Source organism: Quercus robur, chromosome 8 (genome assembly GCF_932294415.1).
Source record: "Quercus robur chromosome 8, dhQueRobu3.1, whole genome shotgun sequence".
Classification (NCBI taxonomy): domain Eukaryota; kingdom Viridiplantae; phylum Streptophyta; class Magnoliopsida; order Fagales; family Fagaceae; genus Quercus; species Quercus robur.
Genome location: NC_065541.1, coordinates 9,374,963 through 9,402,356, shown reverse-complemented (window position 1 = coordinate 9,402,356; position 27,394 = coordinate 9,374,963). Strand labels below are relative to the sequence as shown.

General features: G+C 33.8%; 3 protein-coding genes across 7 annotated transcripts; 1 reads left to right on the top strand and 2 right to left on the bottom strand.

The window, feature by feature from the left end:
- Nucleotides 1–537: 537 nt before the first annotated feature.
- On the bottom strand, nucleotides 538–9,984 carry LOC126694487 (uncharacterized). 2 transcript variants are annotated; one of them, XM_050390808.1, is made up of 7 exons: nucleotides 9,275–9,984; nucleotides 7,092–7,446; nucleotides 4,881–6,295; nucleotides 4,521–4,634; nucleotides 4,030–4,184; nucleotides 2,369–2,491; nucleotides 538–757 (listed from the first exon to the last, which is right to left on the bottom strand). In XM_050390808.1, the coding sequence occupies exons 1-6, from the start codon at nucleotides 9,659–9,661 to the stop codon at nucleotides 2,443–2,445; spliced, it is 2,475 nt and encodes an 824-aa protein (XP_050246765.1). In that variant the 5' UTR covers nucleotides 9,662–9,984; the 3' UTR covers nucleotides 538–757; nucleotides 2,369–2,442. The 2 variants fall into 2 exon arrangements, with proteins under 2 accessions (XP_050246765.1, XP_050246764.1); XM_050390807.1 differs by having other exon boundaries at nucleotides 538–752.
- Nucleotides 9,985–16,524: 6,540 nt separating this feature from the next.
- On the top strand, nucleotides 16,525–19,828 carry LOC126694486 (F-box/LRR-repeat protein At3g48880-like). 4 transcript variants are annotated; one of them, XM_050390805.1, is made up of 3 exons: nucleotides 16,525–16,826; nucleotides 18,254–18,456; nucleotides 19,033–19,828. In XM_050390805.1, the coding sequence occupies exons 1-3, from the start codon at nucleotides 16,635–16,637 to the stop codon at nucleotides 19,526–19,528; spliced, it is 891 nt and encodes a 296-aa protein (XP_050246762.1). In that variant the 5' UTR covers nucleotides 16,525–16,634; the 3' UTR covers nucleotides 19,529–19,828. The 4 variants fall into 4 exon arrangements, with proteins under 4 accessions (XP_050246762.1, XP_050246761.1, XP_050246760.1 ...); XM_050390804.1 differs by having other exon boundaries at nucleotides 18,152–18,456; XM_050390803.1 differs by having other exon boundaries at nucleotides 16,526–16,826; nucleotides 18,149–18,456.
- Nucleotides 19,829–21,257: 1,429 nt separating this feature from the next.
- LOC126694485 (putative BPI/LBP family protein At1g04970) lies at nucleotides 21,258–26,211 on the bottom strand. The gene is made up of 6 exons (XM_050390802.1): nucleotides 25,544–26,211; nucleotides 24,679–24,818; nucleotides 23,355–23,706; nucleotides 22,781–23,029; nucleotides 22,433–22,558; nucleotides 21,258–21,669 (listed from the first exon to the last, which is right to left on the bottom strand). Exons 1-6 carry the CDS (start codon nucleotides 25,949–25,951, stop codon nucleotides 21,481–21,483), a joined length of 1,464 nt encoding a protein of 487 aa, XP_050246759.1. The 5' UTR covers nucleotides 25,952–26,211; the 3' UTR covers nucleotides 21,258–21,480.
- Nucleotides 26,212–27,394: the final 1,183 nt, after the last annotated feature.

Sequence of the window (27,394 nt, the reverse complement as noted above, 5' to 3'; positions counted from 1 at the left end):
TTTCACTTTTGATTCCTATATGGAATTATAATTTTTTTTTTAATGAATATATGAAATTATAATTGTCGGCAGTTCTACAACTTCTACGTATTGATTGATTAGAGACTTTAGAGGTACATTTGATTAGAGACTTCTACGTATTTTTCCTTTTGTTTTCCCTCTTTTCCTTTTATTTTATAATTTTTCATAAATATAACATAGTTGAATTCAAATCCATTGCCATGTACACATGGTGTTCCAACATATGCATTCACAAAGTCTTGCCTGAAGAACTTCAGAAGTCGCATCACTCCCTAACTCTACATTCTTTTTTTGTGTCCATATTACGGTAACTAAATGAAAAGGGGTTGAAAGAGAAGGGGTGGATTCCCCATTATCCTTGAATAGGCAATCCTAATATTTGTGCTGACTCTTTGCTGTATAACAGGGAGGTTGCTTCTTACTTTACAGAGTACCAGTAAAAGGAATCAAATTAAAACCACTAAATTTTTTCGCATAAGAAAATGGTATCTTAAAAAATAAATGGAATATTTCAAGAAGTCCAAGAAAATCTGCGGAAATTCCTTCTATAATTTACGGGTGAGATAATGTAATTGTGGGCATGAAGCACCAAAGAGGCATAAAAAATTACAATTTGAATTGCTATTGAAAGATAATACAAGCTAAGATCACAGCTACATATTGTACAGGAAATGAATATTGAAACTTCCTTAACCGTCAATTCACTGAATACCACATCTGCTATAGACTACCTGTACTGACACACAGTTTATTAGATCCTTCACAGAAACTCAGCAAAGAGCAATATGAACTTTAAGAAGAAGAAGAAGAAGAAGAAGAAGAAGAGAGAGAGGTAAACAAATAAAAGCGCATATAGCATGCTACACATCAGTTCCTAGCATTCTCAATTCACACCTAAGATTTTCAACAATGACAACCAACTGAATAAATATGAAAACCACACCATATATTGCAAGATTAGATGAAAACTTATACACATTATTATCAAACAAACTTTTCCCTCTGGGGTTCTATCAAATTATTCCACGCCACTCCAGGATTTTTGATACAAAGAGAGCACTCTGTGCAAGTGTGTGTCATGCGTGCACACATCTTGGGTTGTTTCACATAGCATGGCAATCGATCTCAATCTTGACATTTCTCTAACCAAAACCAACCTCTAAAACATCTTCACATCAGCTAGAATATGCAAGAAACTGTAGCAGGAAACTGCACCCCCAAATTTCTTAAAGATTGTATGGAAATCATATCCAATAAACACTAATTGAAGGCATATGAATCCAAATTACAAATTGTATTTGTAGCCTTGATTTGTTTGATCATTACCAGATTCATCAATAAAGAGTTTTTTCTTTTTTTATTTTTGGTAAAAGGAAGATTTGAACTAGTGACTTCCACTTCATGAGTCGAGATCCCCACTTAATTGTGTTAACTCTTGGGGTTATCATAGAAAGGTTGAAAAGGTTTCTAAGCAGACTAGTCAACAAGATGGTCCAAGCACAGCCATTTGAAATTCCAATAAACACATACTCAAAGAGAGAAGGGGAAGTCACCCATTTGTTTTGGCCATAAGACAAAGAATGTGTATTAAATCTCACAAATTAAAAATGGGGAAAAATGGAGAAGAGAGAAGAACTATAAAGTAAGAATTTACAAGAACATCTGATACAGCATAAATGAAATTGTTCAAAAGCAAGCAGCATTCATGTTTAATGAAATTAAGGTATAACTAATGTACTCCATTAAGTGGCAATATTTTTTTTCTTGTTTCCATAATTAAAAAATCACTAGTTGGACTAAAGTCAGTGGCCAGCATATCCAGGAAAAACATACTACTTTCCTGGTAAATTACTAAACCATGTTATGTGTAACAGGATTTTGGATATAGCCTCTAAAATTTTGGAATACTATTATGAATACCTAAGCCTATAAGAAAATATTTTAAAAAAATTTATTTTAACCTTCTCCCTTTGCACATCCTTCCCACCGCCCCGCCCTAGCTCTGCCTCTCACTTTTTGTACTCAAGGTCAATGGAATTAGAGCATATTATCTCCATGTTCTCACATAAAAGTGAAAAAAGTATTCCTTGTTGACTCAATTAACCACATAGTGATCTGAATCATCAACCAAAAAGCCCCCATCCATAATTATCATTTTATGAATTTTTTTTTTCCCCAGAAAGCATTCTACATTACAGAAGAACATTATCATGCCAAAAAAATTTGTTTCTACAGCTAATTCTTATGAGTCCCATACTCCCATTCTATAAATGACCAAAGATTATTGACATAAATAAAAGGGCTAGAAATAAATAAGGAATCAGTTAGAAAAACACATATCAAATACCTGATCAGAGGGAGCACCTAAAAGGTGCAACAAACAAAAACCAAATCAGCCACCAAAATATTAGCATGACCAGATTAACTGTAAACAGGTTGAAACAGCCCTTTAAATTCATCATAAACCCATCTGCAAAACAACATCATTCTCCCGTTAAAGAAGAGCCAAGATCATCCAATTAATTCTCTACTTAGACATATAAAAAAAGTGCTGGTTATTTTGATAATAGCCATCAGTTCTAATATGCCATGTCTAAACTTACCTCTCTACCTTATCCATTTGTTACGTCTCCTTATGGTCACATACACAAAGCATATACTAATGCAGTTTAGTAAACATCCAAAGATCTATGGGGTGTTTACTGTTTAGCAAACCACAAAATTGGTTTAGTTCTGCAATAGCTGAGCCTGAACCAAAGAAATCTGGTTTTGTTTTATGCCTAGTTTGTCTAGACTCAACTTAGAACCGGGTTTGGGTTAACTTGTAGTTTGTCTAAACTTATATTAAAACTTGTTTTTAGTTTATATTTAGTTTGTGTAGACTCTATATTGTAATTAACTTTTAATAGGAAAATATGTGTGTGTATATATGTATATCTTACATAAATATATAATGTAAAGATAAGTGACAAAGTTAATATATGATATTTGGAAACATAAAAATAAAAAAGAAGTTTAAAAACTAATATTTGAGTAAAAAATAACCTTAATTGTAATTTTAACAAGTAAAAGTTATGTCTTGTGTATTCTTATAGCTATTGGCGTCAATTTGTTTAGTGGCAGGTTGTCAAACTGAATATTCGGGTATCAAATTTGGTTTGACAAAGATAAAAAAAAAAACATAAATATTATGCAAAACTGCATTGTTACTTGTTAGTTATTACCACAATACTAAGCACTGGATTGTCTTCATCTAGCACGATGGGATTTGCACATAAATCACAGCGAGACCAGCACCCACCCACATGGGGATGATGGCAATGGGGCACATTTAACTGGACCACTGCCCCCACACCCCAATGGAGTGGATAAAAGACTTTATTAAGGGTAGGGGTGAGTTGGAGAGTAAAATTATCACAAACAAATGTCAAGCGGAAAGATTTAGGAAAAGTACTCTTTAACAAGAAAGTCATTTGAGAAGGCATGTCATGATAATTGTTGTTCTTCTTTTAGAAGTGACATGTCATAATAATTGTTATCTCACTAAAAATAGGAACATTTTCATAATTTCACCAGAATAGTGTAATAAACTTCAAATATATGTAAATCTATTTGCAGTATTTTCCCTCAATCTCTTCCATATCTTTGCTTTCCATATAAACTAATGGTTTATATATATATATATATATATTCATTATTGATAAGTTGAACTTGCACCAAGAAAGTTTTCAACCCACAACCTCATCCACCACCCTTGTGAGGGTTCACTTGAGCCAGAGCTCATTGACAACCTAAGGGTTTAATAAGATCAATAAAATATATTATAAATTACATATACACTTCAAATAATGCATATTTTCAGAAATATCATTACAAAAAAATGTTATGTTTCCATGTGTTGCACACTCCTATAACCATGTACAAGAAACATTCTCTCTACTCTTCCTTTAGAAGGAAAACATAAGTACTGAAGCAATTGCATGAAGAGTAGGTAATGATGAAACATACTTGCACAGGAAAACAGGCTGTAATCCCATATTTGCATCAGGTCCTGCCTGGCTTCGTCTTTCATTTTCCTCACTAAACTTGGCAGGAGGGAGAACTTCACATGGGCCTTGGATCAAACCAGCCATTATTGTGCTTTCATGATTTGATTCATACACCTATGACAGAGCAACGAGTTTGTATCAACATTGCATAATGTATTCTTGCATACCATCCATTCATATGCCAAATTAAGAAGGGGGAGAGAGCAGAATTCCAATTAACTAACATAACAGACTACATTGAATGCAACCCCAATGGAGTATGCTACTTTTAGACCACAAAGGACTATGCTACTTTTAAATAAGTTCCATCTGGCTGTGGGTGCATCTATGACCAAAATCTCAATAGGTCAATCAACTAGTCAACCAATTAAACAACCACAGAATTTTCATATTGACATGAAATCTTAAAAAATTAATACAGAAATACATCTATATAAGAGAATAGTTCACCTCATTGTTTTCAGGAGCACATGGGCGTCCAACATTCTCTGGCAAGTCACGAGGAAAGTAGCACCTTGTAACTATAACCCACTTTGACCCAGTTTTGCTATCCTCCCACATGGACTGCAATCAAAGAACAAAAATAAAGCATTTTCCATATTATAACCTATAGTAGATAAAATTTACTTGGAAGATGAAACAAATGATAAGCAATTCCAAGACAGAAAAGATCTAAAACAGTTCAATACAAATTGTAACCCAGAGAAATGGCTCGTATCAGATCTAAAAACCAAATTTAGTGGTCTCCTGGTTGTAAGTGCACAAGCAATAAAGCTAAAAGTGTCATAGAATGTCTGATAATTCACTTGCCTGAAGCTTAGAGGGTATCAATTCACCATGGCTCGCACGGAAAAGGGCATGATCCTGCAGCTTATAGGTTACTCCATTGACCCTGCAGGACTGGTAAAATGATTTCCCATCTAAAACTTGAACAACATTGTCAATCCATTCAACACCACGCAAGCCATCCGAAGGAAACCCAAAGCGTTCACTAGCCTCAGTACCAGTTTGAGAACCTCCTGAAGGATTTGCCTGAGCAACAAGTTGGTCATCTTGCTTGATATCATTTCCTGAAGTACAGTCAAGATTTTCTCTTGTATGTGATTTTTCTGATTCTTTGACATTGAGGTCTTTGTCATGACAATTCTTTGATGGAACATCAGCACAGTCTGGCAAGACTGCCCGGTCAACAACTTGTGAATTGTGTGAGGGTTGAGAATCATCAGACTTATTACTAACAGTTTCATCTACTTTAGGAGGAAGCTCTATTTTTTGCTCACAAGATTTCTCTTCATGTATAGATGATTCAGAGTCTTTTATTTGTTCAGCAGACATTAAAATTGACGAGGCAACAGAAGGAGAACCAGAAGCTGGCCCAGACAAAGGTTTGTCATCAGTAATTTTACTACTTGATATAACATCATTCCCTTGAGTTTCTCTTGCATTTGAAATCTTCATATCAGATGCTGATTCAACATGATTGGTGCCTGCACTACCAGTACATGTGGGGCTTTGTAGATCAGAGCTTCCATTTGCTGTAATCTTCTGCTGATTGACCTTTGGATCTAAAGTTTCCACTTTCTTCTCAGAAGATGATGCCTTTGTAGCTATGTTGGGAGGCACATTTAATTGATTTGTACTACTTCTCATGACACGGCCATATTTAGGGGGCAAAGGTTTCCCTTGGGTCAAGGTCATGCACCTCATGCAGTGCCACTCACCTCTAGGAATTCCCTTTTGAGTAGGCTGCAGACACTTTAAGTGATACCCTTTCTCACAAGCATCACAAAGAAGTACATTGTCCACCTCATTGATGGTAACCTGGCAATATTGGCAAGTTAAAGCCTTATTCATGTAATCCCTTGATGGGGGAGTCCATTTAGGATGATCTGGACGCTGTGGATGTAAAAACTTCTGAATAAGCTTAGCGATTTCATTGTGATTATGACCAAGAGAAGGGGGTTGGACAAAGCTCATGCCCTGCATGGGCTGATGTGTAGCAGGCAAATTTCCAGCTGCTGGCTGAGTTATAAATGGCCTAAAGCTCTGATCTCTCACTACCTGAGGAGCAACACGTGACGCACTTACATCAACAGTTCCCTCAACCTTGGTAGGCGTATGATTTGGAACCTTGTTTTCTTGCACACTTTTAGCTGTTGAGGAAGATTGGGTTTGTATGGACCATGTAGGAGCATTTACCAGTGGATGGTTCACAGAAGAATTTGCTGCAAACAGAAAATATATGAAGATTAAAGAATTATAACATTCAATAGCTTAAGGAAATGGAAAGAACCATCACAGTAGTTCTAGCAAACCCCATGCTCACATGAGAAAATGGGCAATGTTGACTGAAAGTTACCATCCTAAGCCAATGAGATCTAACTTATATGGCACCTCCCCCCCTTATAAGTTCTAGGTGGAGAGTGAGGTTGTGGGTTCAATACCCATTGGGTGTGTGTGTACCTCACCAATAAAATAAAAAGTTACCATCCTAACTCTTCCTCCCACAACCACCCCAACCCCGACACCACCCCAAATAAAAAAGAAAAAGTTAAGCATGTGCAAAAACCCAACCATCTTAACAAGCTACTTTCTTTTCTTTCTTTTTTTTGATAAGTAAGAAGAAAATATTATTGAAAAATGAATAGCAGGAAAAATACATAGAGTTCACAGTAGTGAACAAAGAGTAAAAAGAAACAAAAAGTAACAAGCAGCCAATAAGCTATTCTAAGAGACAAGAAAATCCATAAGTGTAGAACAATCCGAGAGACTCCAACACCGAGACCAATCAAAGAGAAATAATAGCTTTTTAATAAATATATATTCATTATGGCAAAGGGCATGCCTTGTCATGTGTAATATGCCTGCTAGATATCTCAAAGCAGGCTATCTAAGCTTTTCCTGGTTGATATTTTTTTCATTTCTATATTAAGTAGCAAACATAACAAACTCAGAAATCTTAAGATTATTTTGCAGAATGGAAGTGTATTTCCATCAAAGTTTATAAGAGGGGAAAGTTACCTTGTACTTGTGATGCAAAAGAAGACCCATTTAATCCTCCATCCGATTTGAACTGTGGTTTTTCAACTTTCTGCAATGGCAAGGAAGAAGAGTCTCTTCCTAAATTACTGCTAGGCAATCCTCTAGAAACCATAACTGGTCGAACTTCATTGGTTGGCAAGGATGTAGAAGTTGCTGGAGAAGCATGACCTAAAGGTGAAGAAGCCGGGATGGCTCCAGAAGAAATTGGCGGATTACTTGGTTTATCTGATGGAAAGATACGGGCAGTATGCGGTGCCCCACGGATGTCGCTTAATGTAGAGGGGTGAGAAGTATATGTAGTAGCATGTGCAGTAAAATGCTTGGACTCATCCATCTAGGGGAAAGGAACCCAAAAAATAAAGCATAAAAAATCCATCATTTTCTGCTGTATATTAACTTGTATATCAGAGAATAATTTCATCATTTAGCACATTATCGATTAAAAACTAAACCCTTGAAAGTAGTTTGATAATTTGGAAGAACGCTAATAAGTTATTGTTATTATCGATTTAATATATATATAGGGGCATAGTATAAACATAGACTAGAAGATTAAAAGAATAATTCTATGACCTAAGTACGCTCGTATGATTGCATGACTTTGAACTACCTGACCAACGTAGCAGCTTAGAAATAACATAATTGCACACACACACACACAAAATTACTATACCTATCCAAATAACAATAATTCTCTTCAACCTAAGCCATGACTCACGCCACCACTTTCAGTTTGTCAGCAACAGCTTTGTCCACTATATTTTTGCATTAGCAACATCAAATAAAAAAAAAATTCAAGAAATATATGAAATCCATTGAAAAACAAAAAAATACATGTCAGATGAGACAACCATCATTGCTATCTCTTATAATAAATAACAAATCATTGGATTAACTGGATAACTAAATAAAATAAATCATTGAAATGCAAAGAAGTTGTGTTGGATTGGTATTGCATGTGCAAGAAGGATGGGGAGTCCATTGATCATTTTATGTTACATTGCCATGTAGGTAGAGAGTTGTGGGATATGGTTTTTTCTTTATTTGGGATTCACTAGGTTATGCCATTACATGTTGTGGATCTTCTAGCAAGTTGGTTGTATAAATGTAGCAGACATAAGTCTATGGTGATTTGGAGTATGATTCCTCATTGCCTTATGTGGGGTATTTGGCAGAAGAAGAATGGTCATACTTTTGAAGGGTGTGAGAGATCAACTCATGATATGAAACTGTTTTTTCTCCAGACATTGCTAGAGTGGACAAATGCTTCGGATCTTTTTAATTTTAGTTCTTTGACGGATTTGTTAGATAGTTGTACTTTCTTTGCTTTATAGTTTTTTTTTCTGGTTCCTTAGTACACAGCCTATGTGCTTTCATTCCCTGTATTGATTTCTTTATTCAATGAAGTTATATTACTTATCAAAAAAATAAAAAAAGAGACCTTTCTCTTTATCTCTCAAGTCGACGGATCTATATGATTGACAATACACATTCAAGCCTAATTCTAATTGTTTTGTTTCTAAAACAAAGATTTTATTCACAACCAAGAATCACTAGATCATCTTTCAATCGAAAATCCTAAGATGTCCAACAAAAATATCTAAAACTTAAAAGACATTGATTGCATATCTTAATTCTTCTAATCGTTTTTGTCCTGAAGCAAATATTATTCAAAACCGATTCTCTTTCAATTGAAAATCCAAATATACCGGAAAAAAGAAACCAAAAACTGAAAACAGCTATTGAATTGCATATCGTAATTTTTTTTTTTTTTTTTTTTCTGAAGCAAAGATTTTATTCATGACGAATAAACGCAAAACTCTCTCTTTCAATTGAAAATCCTAATATATCCAAAACAAAGAAACCTAAGAATCAAAACAACTATTAGATATTGCATATTATATTTCTTCTAACTGTTTTTGTTCCTATGCAAAGATATAATTCATGACCAATAATCACAAAACTATCTTTCAATTGAAAGTATCCAAATATATCCAATCCAAAGAAACCTAAGAATCAAAAGCAACTATTAAATTGCAAATTCAAATTCTTCAAATCGTTTTTGTTCCTAATATATTCAAATAAATCCCTAAATTCTCTTTCAGTTGAAAATCCTAATACATCCTATACAGAAAACAAAGGTGTAGGATTTGAAGGCGTACCTTTCGCTTGGCATTGTCGAGCTTCTCCTTGATAGTGAACTTAGGAGGACCACGAAACCCTAGCCTCTGATCCCTGAGCTTCGCATTGAGTCCCAAATCCTCCATAACCGACCCAATCGCTTCCCTACCTATCAAATCCTTAGGAGCAAAGCAAGCACAAGCTTCCGCAAGCTTCGTCCTCGCCTCCGCCATCAACTCCATCTCCGCCGCCGTGGGACTCTTACCACCGCCTCGCATCCTCGCCATCGTCGACAACACCAAAACAATCTCCGCCACTCTCTTCAGCTCCGGCCCAGGCCCAGTCTTGGCCCGCTTGCTCGACCGGGTCAATTCTCCCTCTCCCGCCGACGGGTCGGGTATTTCCATGGGCTCCACCGTCGGATCCATTCGGTTTAAAACGCAGACGACGCCGTTTTAGACAGAGAGAGGGAGAGGGAGAGGTTGTGCGTGCGTGCGTGTGTGTGGGGGGGGTTTTGAAATTTGGTTCGTGTGTGGGTTTTTTAAAATTAGGGTACGTTAATTAGAGACCTTTTTGGCGGGTAATTTAGAGAGCAAGAGAGAGAGTATGTGTAATTGTAATTTGTGTGTTTGGGTTTTAAGTGGGAGTATGAGTTTTGTGTGTGTGTGTATGTGTGTGAGAGAGAGAGAGAGGAAGAGGTGGTAGCAGAGCGATTTTGTGAGAGAGAGAAAGAGAGAAAGCGAGAGAGGGTTATTTGGGAAGTACAAGTATTTTGTTATATAAAACCCGGTTATGAGTTTGAGAACCGGATCTCAAAGTACAAGGCCTTGGGAGCGTGCGCTGGTGTGGATCGTATGAACTGTGGACTTTTTTATTTTTTTTATATGAAGATTATTTTTTTTTAAATAAGTAAATTTGTTAGTTTTTTGTCACATTTTTTTTAAAAGCTTTTTTTTTAGAAGAAATATTTATTTGAAAGCTAAAATGCAAAATTCACCATCTATTTTTTACCAAAATTTATTCCAGCCTTCTAATTTTTTTTTTTTTCATTCATTTCAGTCCTTTAAATTTCAAGTCTATTCAATTAAAGCCTCTACATCAAATTTTGTTAAATATTGCGATTAATTATCTAAATGTTATTCTTCTTTTTTTTCAAAATTTTTAAATTAATAAATGTTTTCCATAATTAAAAATAATAATAAAAATTTTGACGAAGAGACTTTAATTGAATAAACTTGGGACTTAGATGACATAAATTAGGGGTGTGCAGCAAAAACCGACCTGATGTAATCCAACCAGCCATGTTAGGTCAGCTTTTAGGGGTTAGTGGGTTGGGTTGGGTTGTAAAAAAAAATTTTACAGTGGCTTAGGTTGGGTTCAGATCATAAAATTCACAAATCTACATAATTCAACCCAATCCACCTATATTTAATATATATTTAAATTTAAAAATATATTATACAATTTTGTTATTTACTTTTTTACTCCTCTTCCTAAATTAAAATTAAACCCTAAGTTTTTCTCATATAGTTTATGTTGGTTTGGTGTTATGTTCAGGATTATTTGGTTATAAATTTGCTTTTATTTGTGGTCATGTTGTTTTAATTCTCAATTTAATATTAATAATAGTAATTAAAAATATTTGTCCAACCCATGGGTCCAACCCAATCCAACCTATCCACGTGGGTTGGGTTGGGCCCCTATGATGAGTTGTGTTGAGTTGAATTTCTTAACCCACCATGGTGATTGAGGTTTAAAAAACTTCTCAACCCAACCCATACACACCCTTAACTGAAATGAACGAAAACAAAATTAGAGAACTAAAATGAATTCTGGTAAAACTTAGAGGGTTTGTTTTGCATTTTAGCCTTTGCCTAATATAAAAGTTATCAAAAACTATATTTACCCAAATAAGTCACTAGAGAACTAAAGATAACAAGCGAACCCTAAGAATTAGAGTGCTGTAATTTCTTAAATTATGCCAAGGGTAAAAGCCTTATAATTTCCTCTCTCTTTTTTTTCTTTTTTCTTTTTTTTGGTTCTACTTATGTTGTAAACACAACACTTTTTTCTAAAAAAAAGAAAAGAAATAAAGGGATGTTTTTCATTTTAGATTTGAGTGTAAATTGCCTAAAGAGAGTTTAAGGTAATTTTGATTTTTGTCTGGTAGAATTTAAAATTTTTTATTCTTTTTTGTAAAGTTTATGAATTTCTTATTTTTCCATATAATTAAAATAAGCGAAAAAATTTAATGTAAAATCTTCAATTTAAGAGGAAAAATATTGACAATTGAGCCGTAGTTTATGAGAAATAATAATACACAATTTACGTATTCATTCAAGATCTGAAGGTTGGGGTCTTCTCACATATTGTCTTATATTTTGTTAAATGAAAAATATGAAGAAAAAAAAGTCAAAACTAATCGGTTTTGTTTTTTTTTTTTTTTTTTTTTTTTTTTTTTTTTTTTTTTTTTTGAGAAGTAACTAATAGGTATTTTGGTTGTCATTTTGTAATAGTTTGGTTAACCAACATAAAATTTGCAAACAAAAAAAAATGTCAAATATATTCATATTATCTTCATCATCAAGTTTAATAGTAAAAAAAATTGGTTAAAACACAAAATTCTCCCCTCCCCTAGAGTGAAATTTCAATTAATAATAGCATGTATTACTAAGATTTTAAAAACTATCCATTTTGACCCCCTAAACACAAACAATAATTAACACCATTTGAAAGTTCTCCGATTCCCCCAAGTCCCCTATTTCAATTCTCTCTTTGTGGTTATTATCTATCTACCATTTGTCGCTCAATCACTCTAGTGTATATAATTGACACAATGTAGCCGCTAATTAGCTTTAAGGGAAAAGAGTGCAAACAATGTTAAGAGCATGTTTGGTAGACTGTAATAGGCGTTGTAATGTAATAGTTATTCCTATGGTTTAGTTATTATTTAGTTTGATTATGTTTTTATTATAAGGAATAGTCATTCCTCATGAATAGTTATTCTTCAAAATAAGGAATAACTATTCCTCTTTAAAAGGTTGTGTGAGGCCCAATAATTTATGGGCCAGGCCCACTTACTCATGGGGAGTCCTGAGGCCCAAACCAAAGAAGGCTAGGGCCCAGGCTCAATAATACAAAGCACAAAATGGCTCGGAGAGGCAGCCGAGGACAGTTCAGTCCTCGGCTAACCCAAGGTTTCACCGAGAAGAAGGGCAAACACGGTATAGGAACAAACTTGAAAGAAAATCTAAAATATCTAGGAAAAGCTGCCCTTACTACCCTTCCCATACAATGCTCTACACCGAACAGAGCCATATTCTTCAGCTTTATCAACCATCCCCAACGACTTTGGGTTTGGACTGACGGGACAAGTATCAGTCTTGGAAAGGTCGACCCTACACGTGGACGAAGGAAAGCGAACGCAGGCTAGTATAAAAGAAAAAGTAAGTAATCTGGATAGGAGGCTAGGAAAAATGGCCAAAAGTGAGGGCCTCCCAACCCACCTCTAAGAGAAAGACTCCAGGGGTGAAAACACCTTAAACATGTATGACCACCACAAAAAAAAAAACCCACCGCCAGGTAACCAAGGCCTAGCCTTTCAAACCCACTCTCTACAAATGATATTGTCTGGGCCTTTTTACTTGCGAACCCAACACTGTTGTGGTTCGTTGCGAATCGTGTCCCTACAGGTTGTATTAGCTATTCCTTAGTAAGTGCAATAATTTCAAAACTTAATATATTTCCAAATAAACAAACTTTCCATATACATCTAACAATTATAAAAATAAAAAATAACACATATCTCTCTTAAATTTAAAAATAACAATTTTTAAGAAGATATAATTGTATGAGTAAGAAATTTCCTAAAATAAATGTTAAGTTTCATTCTAATGTTATAACTCACAACCAAACTAATGAATATATTTAGTTATTACATTACAACACACTTTATTGCTAGTAATAAAGATTACAATTCATGTCATAATCTTCATTCAGTGTACCAAACGTAACCTAAGTTTTGTTTGTATTCAAATTCAAGAGGCAAATTGAATGTCTTTGAAAATTCTTGGTAATGCTTGGAAATAAGAGAGGAGTAAAGTAGAGTTGATTCAAAATTAATCTGTTTTCAATTAATTATATTCTACTCCCCTCCACTCCCTTTCCCTCCCCCCTTAATCGAAATAGACCCTAAGGGTTGTGTTTTTTTATTTTTGGTGTAATGCATTATCCCTTGAATTTTTTTGTTGCCAAGTTAACCCTTTTTTTTTCTTTCCATTTTGTCCATTTTCTATCTATTTTAACAATTTTGTTGAGCAAAGTACTGTACTTTAAGTACACAGTTTGTCCTTAAACATTATATGTTGAGGGCTTTTAGTTCCTGACATTTGCTTAAGTCCCTATCATTTCAAATGAGTAATTGTAGTTCCTAAAGTTTTTTAAAAAATATTATTTATTTTTTGTTGTCTAGTTCTATTAATTTTCTTGTATATGTGACTCGATATTTTTTTAGTAACAAGTTATTAATAAAACAAAAATTATTAGTTTACATTGTACTATCAATGTAAAATTTACATTGTCTCTAAACAAATGTGTACAATATTATACACTTTTATGTAAATGTATACAATATTGTACACTTTTATGCAAATGTATAAAATATTATACACTTTTTGCAAATGTGTAAAATGTTGTGCACATTTTGTTAGTTTACAATATAAATCTTACCGTGATAGTACAATGTAAACCTATAATTGTCCAATAAAAAAAATTACACATTGGCAAATCACTCACCAATACAAATATGCATTTGGAACTTTCCCAAATTTAAACCAAAATTTGAACAACATTTGGTGCTTTGCTTTCCCCACCAGTTGAAACCCAAAACTAAACTTATTGTGCTGTTAATCACAAATGAAAAGTAATGGGTAAAATAATATTTTGGTTCCTAAATTTTATCAAATGTTTGTTTTTCATTTCTAAACTTTGAAATTTTTATTTTGCGTTCCTAAACAATTGAAAAATTCATTTTTCATCCCTAAACTATTGAAAATGTTTTACTTTATATCCTACACTTTACTCAAAGTTTGTTTTTAATCCTTAAACTATTGAGAACAATTCTATTTTATCCCTATTTTTGTCTCTAAACTATTAAAAAAAACTCTTTACAAAATTTAAGAATAAAAAAATAATTTTAAAGTTTATGGACGAAAAAGAAATTTTTGGTAAAGTTCAGGGACCAAAATAGTTTTAAATCCATAATAATAATAATTGTGGGGCGTCCGAGGACCAAGAAGAATAAGGAGCGGGATGTCTTGCACCAACTCATTTGAAAAGTGCATCTGACCCGAGGAGTTGGTCTACCCAAGAAGAGGACAAGAAAGGGACTTAGCATCTTATGAGCACCTGAATGGGAGAAATAGAATTTTAGGAGAGGATCGGTACGGTGGGATGAAGCTTCTTGAAAGGGTTTACATTCCACCCCCGCATTGAATGCTCTATAACAATCTTATCAATGGCATTCATGAAGAAGTAGCCCCTGAACAGTGTCTTTACAACTAGCAACCCCTTCTACCACCTTTAGCAGAACCTTGATGGGACAAGTATTCAAGGAAGAGTTTTGAGGCGTACAAGGGGAGGGCTAGGATGATAAGAAGGATGATATATAAGAGGAAAGAAGCTCTGCAGTTTAGGGGAGACTGAGAAAAAGAGAGTAAGAAATAGAAAAGTGAATAGTGTATAACTTGATAAAATCTTTACTAAGACCTACTTAAGAACTCTTCCTCAGAAGTGACCGAGGAGAACTACCTGATTTGTTCCTCTGTATCTGAAATCTACTTCACTAGCCTTAGGCTTAGCCTGCAACTAAATTGTAATTGTCTTCCCACTTCTACACAAAACAATTCTATTGTTTGGGTTTGGGTTAAAATACAACACTAATATTCTAAGTGGGCTTAGGTTGCTAAACCCAGTTCTTACAATAATAATAATAATAGTAACAACAACAACAACATAAATATTCTAATATCATTCTTTTTTTCTTTTCTTTTTTTCATTTAAAATATTAGAGAATTTATATTAGCTCATGCAGAAAATCTTTCATATTATAGCATAAGAACCTACTTTTTCTTTTTATATACTTATTTTTCAAAAATACTTTACATAAGATTATTTATTTTACATTACATTTCATTAAAATATCAAAATTTTATTGATTTTTAAAATTATTTCTCTTTCTTTACACACAACAACCACCATCTATTCTCTTCCTTCATCTTTGAAATGTGTAAAGAAATAATAAAAAATAAATACAAAATAAATAGTATCCATGTAAGAATATACAATTGATGTAAAAATAAATAGTGTCAGTGTAGATTATATAATTATCGTAACAATCATATATTTTTACACAACTTTTTTTTATTTTTTATTTTTTTTATACAAAATAGAAATTATACTCTAACATAATTTAAGGGTATATTTCAACTGATAAAGTCTCTAATAGTTGAATAAGAAATCTGAGATTTAATCCCCACTTATACCAAAAATCAATTGGTGTCTTGGTCTGATGATAAAGAGCATTATCAGGAGCGAACATCATAATTGTTACAACGTTGCTCCCTACACCCTATAAGCATTTATACTTGTGAAGTGACCATTGCGCCAAGAGTGCGCGTTGAGTTTTTCTGCACAACTTTATATTGTGTGATATGGGTGAATTTTGAACTTGGTTGATTAAAAAAATGTGATACTATAATTCAACCCACACAATTCATTTGTTTCCAACAAAAGACTCAAGTAAACACTAGACACACACAACCAATGTGAGATAAACATCTCTATTTTTTTTTAGTAAACAATAATACTTATTAAAACACACACAAAAATAGTAATTTTAGTGTTTTAAATCACGTTTATAACTCCAGTCTACAACTATAAAAATGCATAACTTTTGTAGTTGTACTTTGGTTATGTAATATATTATAAACCTGGTTTAAAACACTAATATTACTATTTTCGTGCTTGTTCTAATAAGTATTGTTGTATTTAAAAAAAAAAAAAACTCAAGTGAATTATTATTATTATTTTTATTTAAAAATCAATAATTATAATAATAAAATTACAGGAGTGTATTTTTTATTTTTTATTTTTTTTGAGGAACACAGGAGTGTATTTTGGTTATTTTATTTTCACCAAATCCAAATCTTAAAAAAAGAAAAAAAGAAAAAAGAAAAAAGAAAAAAAGAAAAAAAGGAGAACGAGAACGAAAAAAACAAAAACAAGAACAAACAAAACACGATACTCGGCAGTCCAAAACGAGAACAAAAACAAAACACACACACAACACTCACGCAGACGCAGTCCAACATTTCCCCAAATTCACGACTCTCTTCCTCCTCCATGGAACTGGAAGGATACTCAGACGAACCCACTTGCTCATTCTCCCTCGGACTCGTTTCGGAGCCCCAAATTGTTCCTGAAGAACACCCGACCCGAACACCAGCTCCCAATGACGAAGACTTCGGACCAGAAGACCTCATGGATTCGAATCCTGAAACACCACCAAAACGCCGTCGTCTCCTTCCTTCAGAGGTAATAATCTGTACTTTTCTTTCTTTCTTTTTGGTTAGGTTCTGTTTTGATTTTGATTACTGGGTGGTCAAGTAGAATTTTGTTTAGTTTAATTAGAATTCCGATTCTGATTTGTTGCTTCACATTTTAGTTCTAATTTGTTTTGATTAAAAACATTGTTGTTGTTGAAAAAATATGTCAAATATTAGTAAGAATTCCTGTTCAAGACTAAAAAAGTAAAAACATTTTCATTTTGTGTTACTTTTTGGTTAAGGTTTGTTTTGATTTTGATTACGTGGTGGTAAAGTAGAATTTGTTTAGTATAATTAAAATCCTGATTGTGATTTTGTTGCTTCACATTTTAGTACTATTTTGTTAATAACATTGTTGTTGTTGAAAATAGAGAAATATGTCAAATATGCATAAGAACATAAATATAAAAACGTACATTTTTTCTTTCCTTTCTTGTTCTAGACTAAAAACATTTTTTCATTTTGCCCGGTTTAAGCTATGGCCAATTGACCCCACCCACTAGAATCAAATGCCGAATAATCCAGGGACATTCACCCCTAATGGGCTAAGCAATTTAGAGTAATGCTGCACAATATTTTTATTATAATTTCACAACAAATCCTAGGTAACAAGTTGTTACTGGTTCTAATTTGGTCCCGTCACTGAAATGACTTTTTTGTCCACCCATAACAACCAATAACAAATTGCCATCTAGGAATTGTTGTAGACGTAGCATTTCTCAAGCAGTTTATTCTCATGCCCATGAGCAACATCCAAATAGATGTATAAATTTAGAGAGTATTTTGTTTTTCATTTCGTTTAGTGCAACTAATATGTTTAAAATATTTTGTAGTAACATTACCCATCGGGTGAAGCTGTCAGTGTTGTCTATGTTTTAATAATAGTCAAAAGTCAAATATGTTTGATATATGTTGGGGTTTTAGAGTACTGTCAGTGAAGCTTTAAAGTCACATTTTAATTAAGGTTTTTGATTAGTGGAAAAGTTGGAGGAGTGGGTTTCTAGACATTCAATTATGTCGTAGAAAAGAAAATCATTTCATGTTCTCTAGCTACTTTATATAAAGAAAGATTTCATCTTCTTCTTCGTTACTTTTCTCAGTACGTATCATATTTCATGAATTTGCAGGAACATCTCTTTAGTCTCTCCCAGATTAAATTGTAGTTTATTGATATTCTCTAATGGATTAATTCTCTATGTCTTTGTTATATTGGACTCTCCCTTGGGGTCCAAGCGTATAACTTAAGTTTGATTTGCTGTTTATTTTGAAAACAATTGTGATCTAGAATATGAGTGATTTGGTATGTTATAGAAGGCTGGTCCAAAATGGGAGGATTTGAACAAGGACTGTTTGGTGAACGTGGTTACAAGATTGGGCACGAAATCACTGCTAATTGTCATTCCTTTTGTGTGCAAGTCATGGTACAGAGTGAGCCTTGATCCTTCATGCTGGCAAACTATTAATTTTCAAGAAATCAAGTATGGTCATCAGTCTTGGTACCATTTTTCTTCAGCTTATGCATTTTTCAAGTCCATTATCAAGCGTAGCCAAGGAAATGCTACTACAGTCATGCTACCTACCTTATGCACAGAGGAGGTGTTAAGATATCTTGCAAACGAGTAAGTTTTATACCTTACCTAATTTTTTTAATTTTTAATTTTTTATTATAAAAGGCATTAATGCTAACTTTTTGTTTAGTTTGAATATTCTTAATGCTTATTAAAAAGTCTCGTGTCCTAAAAAAACTATTAACATAGTGGATAATGCTTGAAACCCACCATGTGAGAGGGATAATTAGAAATATAATGAAAAATAGTTTAACAGATATCATTTCCCATTGTCAACTGCTCACAATGTCATAGTTTTACCCTTTCCTTCGTTCACTGTTCTTATATGTGGTGTCATGGATGTGCACATGGTCAAATGGTTACTTCTAACAGGCGGGTTGGCAATGTTGTTCAGGCTCACTCTTGTATGTCACAAAGAATAAAAATAGGCTAAAGTCCTGAATGATTTTCAGGAATTTTAAACCTAAATTTGAATGAAGGTGCAACATTACTTTTTGTCTCATCCTTGCTGCTTACCTAATCTTTGCAATTGCCCAGGTCATAGTATAGATTTTTAGCAGATCTTGCTAATACGTATTGAAGGTTGCCATTTCTAGTTTTGTCATTGATGCAATTCATTGTTTCCAGGTGCCCTGCATTGAAGGCTCTGTATTTTCCACCTGCGATATGGGACAATTCTTCATTTGTTTTGCCAAAACTCATACGTAAGTGGAAAAATCTAGAGCTGTTGAAACTTGGAAATTCCATTAACATGGTTAAGATACTTGAAGGAATCAGCCTTCACTGCAAGAATTTCTGCCAGTTAGACATTGATTCTACAGCATATATTGGGAGACGTGCAGCAGCAGCCATTCCCACCCTTTTGCCAAACATAAAGTACTTAAACCTGAGACAGGCAAACATCAGTCGGACGAGTTTGAAGAGAATTCTGCGGGGCTGCAAGAAGCTTGTGCATTTGGATGTCAGGGACAGTGTAGGTTTTGAATGTGATGACAAGTTACTGAAGCTTGGTTCACACATTAGTAATTTCCAAATTTTCAAAGATGATGATGCATACATTGTGGGATTAATTGGTGAAGTCGAAATTTATGCTGGTTTTGAAGGAAATGCATCAGAGACGTGACAGTTTCTAACACTAAACAAGAAAGAAGATGATAGGATGAAGAATAGAGCAGGAGGTTTAGAGAGACAGAGAGAGAGTATGATGCTGAATTCTCATTTATTTACTGTTCTGTACAGAGAAGTCCTTATACACCAGAGGAGTAGGATTAATTACAGAAATATATACTAACAAAATCGATGTAATTACAACAGATTAACCAAATTCTTCTAAACAACTCTTAACAACCAACTGCCTAACATGTTCTACAATAGAAAGCTACAGTTAGCGCTGAGAATTTTATCTATTACAAAATTGACTTGATATATGAGAAGCAAAATTGAAATTACCCCATTATTGGAGGACCAAAAGTGTAGTTTGGCACTTTGGCACTTTGGCCTTCATTTTTCCTTTTTTTTTTAAAAAAAAAAAAAAAAAAAAATTTACTAATCACTTTGACATACATAAGTTTTGAAATGAAGTAGGAAATCAAAGCCCATCAAGGTAGTTTTTGTTCTCTCTTCCTACAATAATATGCGCTAATTGAAATAATGTCTGTTAATGTAGTCGCTATTTATTAACTCATTACAATAAATTTCTTTATTGATGAGCCAAACCCCTAATCCTCAACACTCGACTCGCAAGAGAAATGGTATGGCACCAGGGCTCTCCAGCTCGGGCAACTAAGGGCTGGGCCTGGGAATATAAGGGACATGACTCTATGGGAAAGAAGTTCAAGTGAAGCCCAACATAGCTAGGGTCAAGCCCAGAAGGAAATAATGCTGCACTAGGCAATAGTGAGCACTCCAAAACTCAAGTCAACTGCAAATTAGAGAAAATGAAGAGAGAAAATTGAGAGTTATCGCCTACCTCCTTCAGAGAGAGAGAGAGAGAGAGAGAGAGAGAGAGGGGGGGGGGGGTGTTTATCTTTAACGCCAAGTGTAACATGGTAGGGAGCATTATTGCCCTACAAGGCTACTTTCGGCTAATGGGACAATTTGATGGGATGAGATAGGCCAGCCACAGCAAGTGCAGCCTGTGATTATCTCCGACCAGTCTATTACATACTATCTTAGGCTAGTCTTAATAGGATTGAAATTCAGTGCAATAGCATATTCATAATAGTAATATGCTATTGCACCGTGTAATTAACTATAAGTGTGTGAAAGAGAAGTTAAAAAATAAAGTGTAAAAGTGAAATGGTAAAAATTTAAATGTTAAAAACTTTTTTATTCAAAAACTGAGATTAAAAATGACTTTTATAACTTTTAATTGCAACCATTAATTTTCTATTGCATGGTACAATAGCCCTAGCTATTGCACCGGATCTCAATCCGTCCTGTTTCAGATGAATTTCCTCTTATATACCCCTATGTTTATTTGGATGCATCCCACAGTAGGTTTTCTAAAAGTGGCAGGTCAAAAGACACTGGCACACAAAAACAAAAGCGATCAAAGAGGGTGGTCCTTGATCTCCTTGGAGAATATTTTTTTACCCTACTAGGACCAAAAAAAAAAAAATCAACTTGGACTTCAGTTAGAAGCTGAGTTAGATGAAGTAATTGAAACTGATTTGCTAGGCATGTAGTTGATTCGGGTCTGGCCCTTCACAACCCCGGGCCTAATAGGTAAATTAGTTTGATTTTTTTAACCATTTTCACATAGGTTCTTACTCCAAAATGAAAAAAAAAAAAAAAAAAAAAAAAAAAAAAAAAAAAAAAAAAAAAAAACACACACACGCATTCATTTATCCTTCACAAGCAAAATCTCAAATTTTTTACTTTACCAATTTGTGTTATCTTTCCACATTTTTATCTGAGATGTGAACTCGCCACTACCTCTTCCCAGTGCTCCAAATGTTACAAATTTTTTGTACAAGCATCTCTTATACAATATTGATGACAAAACTTAAAACACTTGAAAACACTACATTTACAATTCTAAATTTGTAAGCACAGCATAGAAGTGTATTTTGTTTACATAGCAGCATATAAGTATTGTTTTGTGGAGGCCAGATCGCTGTAAACTATAACCGTTGAATCTGTGTAGACAATTTCAGCATCCTGAAGTGTAAAACCATGAAGGATTGGCAGAGGAAATCCTCTTCTTAGGTGTAAGTTCACATATGGCAAGAAAATGGTTTTCAGGATAGTTGACATTACTGGCTGCAAAGATCAACATTTAATGAGATTTATAGCAAGAAAGTAATGCCCATTTATTTGATTAAGAGAATGCAATAAACAAGAGGAACTAAATTGATTGTTGTCTCAAATACTTTTATCTTACAATAAACATGACATTCACAGTATAATTTGGTAAATATAAAAAATAAAAGTTTCCCAGAACCTATTTTAAACCTCCTTTCCCCCACCCATGGGCCATGGGTGCAGAAGTGCTCACAAGGGATTATTACTGAATGAACAGCTAAGACTAATGAGATCCAGAACTATGCATCTTTTAGCTCACTGACTCAGACTCCTAGATCACCATGTCCATCACTCTCTGAATATTTATGGTGCTTGATATAAATATAAATAGTCAGAGTTTCTGTGCCACTAGGAAGTATGTCTAAATGATTAAAAAAAAAAAAAAAAAAAAAAAAAAAAACAAGAACAGCAACAACACTAACCGAACTGTCAACTTCAGAAACTTGTAACCGCCATGCACCCTTGGCGTGATGGTCACTTCGCAAATACAAGTTCTTATAGGGTGGGGGTAGGGGGGGTAAGGGCCGGAGTTCAAGTTTCCAGGAGAGAGATTCATACACATACACTTAGTTAGGTTAGAGTAGAATTTCTATCTTAGATAAAATAATAAATTATATAAATAAACTTCAAAGAAAATTTTGGTCACTTTTTGGCTTTCTATTTCTCTTCAATTTCCTAACAACAATATGTTTGATCTGACAGAGACCAAGATGGCACTAACCTGAAGAAGATGCATCTGCAAGTCACCAATCTCACTCCACTTCAAGTACATAGAGAAGTCTTTCAATCTGACACTACCAGCTAAATTATTCCTCAAGATTTCTGCAGAGCCCGATGTACTTATCTCCTGCACCAACAAATAGCACACACTGATTCTCATGAAGCACATATTGATATGTCCAATTGTCAACTTTCAGATATAATGTGAAATGGTGATTCTAAATATACATAATAAAAAAGAGACTTAGAAAATGAGAGAAGAAAAGGAGGAAAGAATCAAATAAAGGTAAGGAACTGTAGTGCATAAAAATTTACAACTTCTTCAAACAGATATTTCAAACAAGTTTACCAATGAGATGCAAGCAGCCGGTATAACTTCATCAGAATCAATAACATCAATTGTCACATCTAAGTTAACAAAAGCATTGATGTCATCCTTTGCAACTTTTATGATTGGTGGAGAAGAGACAGAAATATTAAGATTCATGTCATCATTTGGATACTTCTCATACAGTTGAGGAACAATGTATCTCCATCCAGCAGTGTTCAAAATGGACTGATCCGTTACGTTGTCAAAAATCCAGTGCATATAATCTTCCTGACCACAAAAGACACATAAGTTCAGGTGTCCAACTTCATTGCATCACAGAAAATAAAAATTTTCAACTTGGGGATGTCCATTGCAAGTCAGTGCCCAGGCAACTGTTTCAATCCAGTATATGACACTTCGGTGATACTGAGAAAAAGCCAGAGCCAGTTCAAGTAACATGTCCCATCTTGACAACGTAAAAAATGCAACACAGTTTTATAGCTTGATATTTTCAAAATACCATATTGGCACTGTTAAAAGAGCAAAAGAAATCCTTTCAACTACACCTGAATAATGAGTTAGAAAGCAAAGAGTTGACAGTGAAAGAACTTACATCAAAGTAAACTAATGATATAGAATTAAAAAACGTTTCTTGTAATGAGATCTGGATCATCTTAGCAGGACTGCTGCAGGAAGAAGAACCCTTCCATCCTTTATGGTTATAGTTTGAAACTACAAATGCATCCTTTGCGGTTACTAGACCATTAATCTCAAATTCAATGGAAGTATTACTCATCACAGGATTGTCCACAAAAGTAACATTTAAAACAGCAATGCTGTATACTGGGACTTGTTTTGGAATTGATTGCAATGAGGAGTCAAGCTTTATTATCCCTTCTCTGATTTTCTTGGAAATAGCATTTTCAACTGCAGTTGCTATTTTCTTTTCGAAAGCATCCACCACCCTGGAGTAAAAGTAAAGGAGTTTAAGTGCATAAGTAGTTAATCTTTTAAATTAGTAAGACACATTAGAACATGGAATGCAGACTCAGACAGAGAGAATAATAGAGATTAATGTAATAAACAAACAAAATATGATGTGTATTATCAATTAAATGAGGTGTTTTGAAGTTAGTATGATTAAAGTGGGAAGGGATCTCTACCTCTATATGACATGTTTAACTTGAGCTTCCTTAAAGTAAGCTCATTTTTTTTTGTTTTGGGGGGGGTTGAAAAAGTAAGCACTTACATAATAGTAAATACAACTATAAATGCCAGTAACACGATGAAACTACTTTAGGGCAGATATTCTAACCAAGAGAGGTTGACAAATTATCAACTTTACATTTACAGAATGAGCAGGCTAGGAAATCACATGAACACTGATAAGTTGATGATTTAGTACCACACACTTCCAGTCTTGTACTTTTGGCTCTCCAGTTAAAACCGGTTCCCAAAAGAAATCTTGTGTGCTGGATTGAAATTAAGTTAAGGTTTGAAACTGAACAAGAGAAATAAAAGGGAAGCTTCTAACAATATATTCCTATGGTCTACATGTTAGAAGTATGTAGTTAAATGATTAAATTTACCATATCTCAATAGTTTAAACTTTTGGATATGGTAAATATGATCATTTAACCACAAACTTCTACCACTACAATGCTAGTACCTCCAACTGAAGCAACTTCACACTTGAAACCACTTACATATCTATAATATCTATGTAGCTATCAAACTTCCCCCATAAATGAAAATAATCTGATGGAAATCATAACAAATAATTGAAAAATAAAAAATTATGTTGACCAAAGAAGAGAAGCAAATCTGAATTTGAATCTAAGTTGATGCTCCACCACAAGAAAAATAAACCTTCTTACTAGAACAGAGGGAACTGAATGCTTATCGGTAGAACTAGATTATATAGGAAGATTGTGTACCCTTGGTAAAGCCAAGATGCTCCACCATTCACCTTTATTGAGATATATTTTACATGACATCCACATTCTAGCACAGAGAGCTTAAGATTTCCTTCTTGGTTCTCCAGAGATGCAGTTACCCCTACTTCCATACCTTCAACCTTCACAGAAACAGCACTGCTTAATGAGAAAGTAAAGTTCAAGTTAAAAACTCCCTGGACACTTTTTGCTAAGAACAGAGTATTCTTACAGGTTTCATTTCATGTCAGCTACTAAACAGATTTGTTTTTATAATTCGCCCTTACATTATTTGCCATTTTCTTTCATCTTTGAAATCATCTCCTCATTTGGCATTTAAGAATTTTGTTTCATCTTATTTAGTATATCCACCTAATGCTTTGATTGTTAAAGATGCTTGTTTGAAATTAATATGTTAGTCATCAAGATATTTATTTTGTGACAGTAAGGCTTAAATGAACAGACATGATGACATATTAAGATTATTTGCAGATTACTGATCATTGAACCCCTTCATCACATATATTTTGGTAACTTGCAGAACAAAAACAAAAACAGTCAAGCCTTAGTCCCAAAATTTTAGGGTCAGCTATGGATGCTCCACAAACTAATGAGGGATTTTTAGTTACTTGCAGAAATCCTATATAATTTGTTTGGTTTCAGGTGAAATAGGACCAGCAATAAGACTGGAACTTGAAACATAGTGGCAATAAGCACTTTACCCCTACACAGCCCACTCATTTTGAGGTAAACAGACTCCAAATACTATGACAAAGGCAAACCAATAGAAGAAAAACTACATATCTACCATAGCTCAACAATATACCTATTTATTTACTACAATTAGTGCAAAAGTTAAATGAAAAACCTGAACAGATGCATCCCCATCATCTGTAATTGCAATTGGCACCAACCAAGTACGGTAAGAATACAGCCAATTCATGCTCAAATTTGCAGTGGCACCTGAAGCAACTAAGACAATACCTGTCTCTCCAGTATTAACATATGAGGAAGCAATATCAACATGAAAAATTGTAATATTTGAAAGAAGCATATAGACTTTGCCAACAAGTGGGATTTTCACAAACTTCTCAATATCAGGCAGTTGAAGGGGAATAATAGAGGAAATAGCCTTGTCTATGAGCTCATCCTTGGCAAAATCAAGACCCTTTTCTGATATGGTCACAGAAATGAAGCCTTCATCGTTGGATTGAATTTGGGTACTGGTAGGAGTGAATAAAAATGATAAAACTATCAACAAAATAATGGGTGCCATTAATAGGAGAACTCAGAAGAGAAGTTGCTCAAAGAATGATCAAAGACCCTGTTTTTTCTGTTTGTTTTGGTTTTTGGTTTTCAAGAATTTCATATGAAAGTCAACACTCAAATTACACAGTATTTTTCAAATAAGAGCTAACCCGACCACCATGTTTTTCTGATCTTCTTGTGTTGAAGCAACAGGTGGAAATTTTAGGGGTTGTGTTGAAGTTATGGTTGGTTGAAGTTTTTGGAGTTTTCTTCATTAATTTTAGTTTGGTTGGGTGGATTTTTAGAATAGAATTTGTATAAGATACTGTGGCTGCTTGACAACAAGAACCACGCGTATCTGCGTCGCGTTGTAGAGCAACATATGTTACGAAGAGAAAGAGTGGTGCTACATTGCTACGTCTGCTACAAATACAAATGGATCCACCCCGTAATAAATCTTGAAAAATGATTAGATAGTACAGCTACGTGGTTCTCTCTCTTTTCATCTCATTACAGTTTAATTAGTTAAACCTACAATCTTGACACTCAGTGGTGTGTTTTTATTTTTTATTTTTTCTCTTGTGTAGGTTTGTTTTTTTTTTTTTAAAAAAATTACATTCTCACACTTTCAAAATATTTGTTAAATTAATATTTACTCATAAATCTTATAATTACATTACAATTCTTTAACACAAAACAAGAGCGAGATTTTAGGAATGTCATAATTTAATGCATAAACTTTATAATAAGAGTAATGCTAGAAATACAAACATTTTTACAAAAAGTTTTATAAATTGTTGATGTAATGAGTGGTTATTGGTAAATGAAAAAAATGACGTTAATGGTAAGCCTAAATGGAAACCAATAAGAAGTTGAGCATATTAACAATTTGTAAAAATGTTATAAAATAATTTGTAACTTAGCCTTACTCGTACAATAATATTTATCAATTTTTAAAAACAAAACAAAAAGTAATTTGAAGTTTTATTTATTAGGAATATGGCGTGAAATTATAGGACTGCAAATGAACCCAATTGTTTATGAACATTTGAGCTCGGGTCGACAAAAATCTTGTTTTTGTTCATCTATATCTATATCTATATCTATATATATATATATATCTAAACACTAAAAATAGCAATTTTAATTACTACGCTTTTGTTGCACCATATCAATAGTCATATCATTCACCTATTTTCAACAATTTCTTTTATCTTATAATTACACTTCCTCCAACATTTCCCCCTCACTTTTCCCTTTTTATCTTCCTAATACTTTATATCTTAACGTTGTAGTTCCTCTATCCCTTCCCATCTTCCTTTATGTTGGCTCTTCTTCTCTCCATTTTATTTATTATAAAAAAAATTTATTTTATTTTTTCATTTAGTCCATGTTTTTCCCACACAAAAAGGTAAATACTCTCTCTCTCTCTCTCTCTCTCTCTCTCTCTCTCTCTATATATATATATATA

Excerpts from the sequence above, each read along its gene's own strand:
- LOC126694486 (XM_050390803.1), top strand. The coding sequence starts at position 16,635 with ATGGAACTGGAAGGATACTCAGACGAACCCACTTGCTCATTCTCCCTC. Across the intron at positions 16,827-18,148 it reads GTCGTCTCCTTCCTTCAGAG|AAGGCTGGTCCAAAATGGGA; the intron begins GTAATAATCTGT and ends GGTATGTTATAG. Across the intron at positions 18,457-19,032 it reads TTAAGATATCTTGCAAACGA|GTGCCCTGCATTGAAGGCTC; the intron begins GTAAGTTTTATA and ends CATTGTTTCCAG.
- LOC126694487 (XM_050390808.1), bottom strand. The coding sequence starts at position 9,661 with ATGGATCCGACGGTGGAGCCCATGGAAATACCCGACCCGTCGGCGGGA. Across the intron at positions 6,296-7,091 it reads TTTTGCATCACAAGTACAAG|CAAATTCTTCTGTGAACCAT; the intron begins GTAACTTTCCCC and ends TTCTGTTTGCAG. Across the intron at positions 2,492-4,029 it reads CAGCCTGTTTTCCTGTGCAA|ATGGGTTTATGATGAATTTA; the intron begins GTATGTTTCATC and ends GTTGTTTTGCAG.
- LOC126694485 (XM_050390802.1), bottom strand. The coding sequence starts at position 25,951 with ATGGCACCCATTATTTTGTTGATAGTTTTATCATTTTTATTCACTCCT. Across the intron at positions 23,030-23,354 it reads TATCATTAGTTTACTTTGAT|GAAGATTATATGCACTGGAT; the intron begins GTAAGTTCTTTC and ends TTTTGTGGTCAG. Across the intron at positions 22,559-22,780 it reads CGGCTGCTTGCATCTCATTG|GAGATAAGTACATCGGGCTC; the intron begins GTAAACTTGTTT and ends TTGTTGGTGCAG.